The sequence below is a fragment of the Humulus lupulus genome, chromosome 5 (genome assembly GCF_963169125.1).
Source record: "Humulus lupulus chromosome 5, drHumLupu1.1, whole genome shotgun sequence".
Classification (NCBI taxonomy): domain Eukaryota; kingdom Viridiplantae; phylum Streptophyta; class Magnoliopsida; order Rosales; family Cannabaceae; genus Humulus; species Humulus lupulus.
In genome coordinates, this window is record NC_084797.1 from 26,750,092 (window position 1) to 26,755,099 (window position 5,008).

The 5,008-nt window shown below is 31.1% G+C and overlaps 1 protein-coding gene across 1 annotated transcript; it reads right to left on the reverse strand.

Moving 5' to 3' along the window:
- Positions 1–365: 365 nt before the first annotated feature.
- LOC133780332 (probable polygalacturonase) lies at positions 366–2,728 on the reverse strand. The gene is made up of 5 exons (XM_062220139.1): positions 2,032–2,728; positions 1,537–1,657; positions 1,250–1,424; positions 1,092–1,162; positions 366–1,000 (listed from the first exon to the last, which is right to left on the reverse strand). The coding sequence occupies exons 1-5, from the start codon at positions 2,371–2,373 to the stop codon at positions 366–368; spliced, it is 1,344 nt and encodes a 447-aa protein (XP_062076123.1). The 5' UTR covers positions 2,374–2,728.
- Positions 2,729–5,008: the final 2,280 nt, after the last annotated feature.

The window sequence follows — 5,008 nt, forward strand, 5'->3', positions numbered from 1 at the left end:
AGATTTTTGGACAACAAATCTATATTTGTGTCAAGTCACTTTTGTGTTTAACATAAAATCATAATTTTGTGATTTTGTGTTTGAAGGTTGTTCTTCTAGAAATGTCCACTCTACTCTTTGATTCTTTTGTATTTATGTAACTTTTTGTTCTCTACCTATAGAGTTAGAGTACTTGTTGTTAATGCTTTGAGTTGTAATACAAAACCAAAGTGGATTAAGCCTAATCTCCAACAAAATAAATGGTATATTCCCTTAAAAAACTTTCAAAAAGTATATATGCCCTTAGAAAATGACATATATATTTTATTTACCAAAAATAAACAAGCAGATATGATTATATGTCTATACGTATTTAATTAAAACATTCACAAAGAACATGTCTTCAAGGGAACATCTTCAATGGGCAACTTATCTTCAGGGTATGGACAATCAATATTGTTTGACTTGAGTCCACTCACAACATTGTAGGTGATGTTGAGGAGTGGGAACAATGTCATGGTGGTGTTGGACATGCAAATACCCTTGAAATTGTTTTCTGGTAGTGTTTCAATCTGGGCGGCGGTAGTGACATTTTCGGCCACCATATCACGGCAGTTGATGGACCCAAGTTTCGTCATGGCATTGGGGTCGAAACCCTCGGCATGGGACTTGTACATTCCATTCACCCGGAACACATATCTTATGGTCTTAAGAACAAATCTTCGAGTGAAGATGTCCTGGACAAAGCCACCACGACCCGCCGCCGTTTTGACCCTTATGGCAGCTTGAGTGTGGAGAGATGTGACGTCTTCGGCTCTAACGTCTTTGATTCCACCTGACAATTCACTGCCCAGAGCGATGGTGGCGCTATCTGGAGAAATGCATGTCAACCGTCGGATTATGATGTGTTCGCTTGGTATTCCCATCTTAATTCCGTATTGATCAAAACCGCTCTTTATGGCGATGCAATCATCACCGGAGACTATGAAGTTGTCCTCAATTCGAGTGTTGTTACATGAATCTTCATCAACAGCACATGAAATCATAATTATTTGTTTTGAACTATATATATAAAAGAAATATGAATTTTTATTATAATAAAGTAAACTTACCAGGGTCGATTCCATCTGTGTTAGGAGTGTCAACTGGAGCAAGAATTGTGAGTCCTTGGATTATTATATTGCTGCAGATCTCAGTCACTCGTAATCATCAGTAATTAAATTAATATATTATTATTAATTTAAGGGAAAAAAATGGGTCAAAGTCAAACCTTGAGTATACAGGATGGACGAACCAAGAAGGAGAATTAAGCAAAGTGAGATTGAAGATTTGGATATCAGTGGAGAACAAAATCTCGATCATTAATGGCCTCACTGCCTTTAATTCACCAGCACGGTACTTGGTCCACCAACCTGCACCTTGTCCGTCTATGGTGCCGTTGTTCCCTATTTTTCAATTAAAAAAATGAAAACTAAAATCTACTAGCATATATATATGTATTCTTTTTTGGCTTATGTATATAAATTTGTTGATTAAAAAAATGAATAACTTGGTTACCTGTAATTACAACATCAGTGAGATTTGTTCCCATAATTAGACTGCTGTACCTTCCTGCTGAGAAATTTTTGTCTACTCCATAAGAAGGCAATGGCTCTAAAATTGGATAATCTGACGCTTGCTGTCCATTTCATTAACATACAACCACAATTAAATTCATTATTTTAATTTATGAACAAAATATATATATATATACATATATATGTATATATGGTTGTCGTACGTAGTTAAATACCATTTTCACTGAATTCTGCAAGTCATATGAATCATTTACGTGTACATAAAAGAAATAAAAATAAAAACGCTTATTTTTATGTACAACCATAAACGCATTCAAATTACACTTATTACAGGGGTTATGTATATAACTTAACAGTCTATTTGCATATATATATATACACACACACACATATACATCATCTTACAAACATAATCAGACCATCATTACATTTTTAGTTATATATATATAGATAGATAGTTTACAAATTGAAATACCTGAGAGCCAAGAATAACGGCGTCTTTATGGAGGAAAAGAGTGAAATGGCTGATGAGATTAAAGGTGCCGGTCAACCATTTACCAGGTGGAACAATGAGCTGTGCTCCACCGTCCGATGCGGTGGTGCTAAGATGATCAATAGCGGCTTTGAAGGCCTTAGTGTTGGAAGTAACTCCGTCGCCCACGCCACCGAACTCCGTCAAAACTGCGCTGTGTTTCCGAGAACATTTCACTGCCGCTGCCGCTGTGTTTGGAACTTGGGCTGTGCATGTTCTACTTTCATCCAAAATCAACGCTGCTAGAAGCAGTACAACTCCCACCAAGAAACGAAATTGTGCCATTGTATTATTATTCTGTTTTGAGATTATTGAAAATGGGTCATAAATCAATTTATAGATAGGTTTTTTTTTCTATGTTTGTGTTTTTTATTTTATTTTATTTTTAGCAACATAGACTATTTCGGACTTATGTAAAAATAGCTAATTAATTACAGTCACTCATTTTCTAATTACGAAATAAGGGTTGGACCAAATTAAATTCAATTCAATTCAATTCTGATTTGGATTTAGTTTACTATATTTGTACCTCTCGAGTTATTTCTCTAATTTTAGGAAATTCTACTAATTCCGCCTAATAAGTCATTTTAGTATACTAAATTTAAGTGAATTCTTTGGTAACATACCTTTTTCTTTTTAATTTTTTGCCTACAGGTGGCACTCATTTTTTAGACAGGTAGATTGTAATGTAATGCCTCATAAATATAATTTTTTGAATAATTAGTATTTTTTCCTTAACGCTACCTGATCGTGCCTCCTAAAATATACAGACTATTGAAATTCCTCCGAACTTTATCATTTATAGAAACATAGTCATTCTGTTAGCTTTCATTCCGTTTTGTCGTTTAAACACTGATATGACATAAAATAATTAGTATTTTTGTCCTCCAAATTTTAGCCACTATCAAATTGTGTCATTCTTTATTAAAAAATTTAACTAAAAATCTATTTTTTATTAGTTCTAAAAATATTATTTAAAATTCTTTTTGAAAAAGTTAAACTACAAAATTCAAGTTCACTTAAACAAACCCACATTCAAGCTTGTTCTTATTCATAAATTTAGATTTATACACTCAGATTCATTAATTCATTTAAATTAAATATTTGGTCAATATAAATCAATAATTCATCCATTAATATAATCCAAATCACTAAAAAAAAATGCAAATTTATCATCTAAAATCAACAATATAATCATTAATTTATCAATTCACAAACCATTAATGCAGTCGATTTGAAGTAGATCTGAAACTCGAGAGAGAAAAGAGTTTGTGTATTTGATTTTAATAATCGATTTATATTTTAAGTTTAAAAAGTTTTATTTAATTTAATTTTATTGTTTAGATTTTCTTTTAAATTAGTACATTTGAAGCTATGATATTTTATAAAACGTCATATACTACTATCTTTGTAAACGATGACACCTTGATAATTTATTTAGAAAAATATCATAATCCAAAAATTGGTTCAATTGGGTCTTATCAAATCATGCATTATGGATCCATTTGTTAAAATAAAAAACATAATGTCTTTCATGCAATTTTTAAAAATAAAATATGAAAGTTTCATTAAACACGATAACTCATAAAAATCTCCCTAGGTGTTTCTAGATCGTTTTCCATTCATTAGAGTCTCACGACATACATACTCAAACCAAGGAGCGCCCTACATCACCATGTGTGTCAATAAGAAAATCTATTGCCTACCTGAAAGGGAAAGTAAGGGGGGTGAGCTAAAAGTCCAGTAAGGAAGTACAAACAAGAACAACAATTCACATAAATACAATAAAAAATTATTCTCATCGTTCTTAAGCTTAAAATAGTATATCATAGACATATCATAATCTCATACATTTTATCTGAATATTTCATCATAACAAATAAAACAAAAAATTCTATGAGGTAACCAGTAAATCCTCATTTGTGAGGTATTTATGAGCTCTCGTCCTAGAATAACATCGGCGCATCTGCCCTATGAGTTACGTCATACCTTAGTAACTCATTTATTATGTCGCGTTCAGCACGCTAACAACACTCTACTTTTCAAACATTCATAGATCACATACATACATAACAATTTATCTCACAATTAATTTCTCATACATAATAGCATAAGAATCTAGCTAACTTCCTTGATACAAGTCCAAGCAATTTAAAAAGTGGGATACTTCACAACGAGCCTAGAATAACAATCAAACACTCGTCTCAATATCAATTAAAACTAAGCATACCATACAAGCATATCCCACATGTGTATGGGTCATGCACACGTGACACAAGTTGAACCACAACTTTAAATCATACAACAAATTCGCAAAAAATCATAAAAGAATAATATCAATTCTACTAAGTAATTCTCAATGGTTACGAAACAAGATCCATACATTTGATTAATTGGTGTATATTTGAACGAAAAAAATAAACTTGCATGTAACATGCATATGTGGGAGGGTTCTTTAAACTCGCTTTGAAGTTGATAAATTATATTCCTTTATTTCATTGTTACATTTCATAAAAATTCAACAAGCATAAAATATTTTATCAACTTGGTTACTGCTATTTTATTCACGTAAATCATACAATTGTCATTCATAAATTTTATTACAAAAATTTAATTTACTAAAATGATTATTTAGCTTTAATTGTACAAAATAATAATCTTATTTATTATTAAATAAAAAGAAATGTGACAAAATTGTATAGTTGCTTAAAATAATTAATTTGGCATAATTAACTAATTTCATAAAAGTACTCTTTTAATTTGGCAAAATAAAATAAATAGTACCAATAAAATGTGACATATACATTTAATTTCTTTTGAAAATAACATTTCTAGATCACAAATTTCATATTATTCACTACAACAATTTTCACTTTTAATGACTCTCTATAATGACTTACACCAATGGTGTAAGTCATTA

What these genes read in the sequence shown, in the direction of transcription:
- LOC133780332 (XM_062220139.1), bottom strand. Translation starts at nt 2,373, where the DNA reads ATGGCACAATTTCGTTTCTTGGTGGGAGTTGTACTGCTTCTAGCAGCG. An exon ending in CACTGATGTTGTAATTACAG is followed by an intron (nt 1,425 to 1,536) that starts GTAACCAAGTTA and finishes ATTGAAAAATAG; the next exon opens with GGAACAACGGCACCATAGAC. An exon ending in GTCCATCCTGTATACTCAAG is followed by an intron (nt 1,163 to 1,249) that starts GTTTGACTTTGA and finishes TGAGATCTGCAG; the next exon opens with CAATATAATAATCCAAGGAC.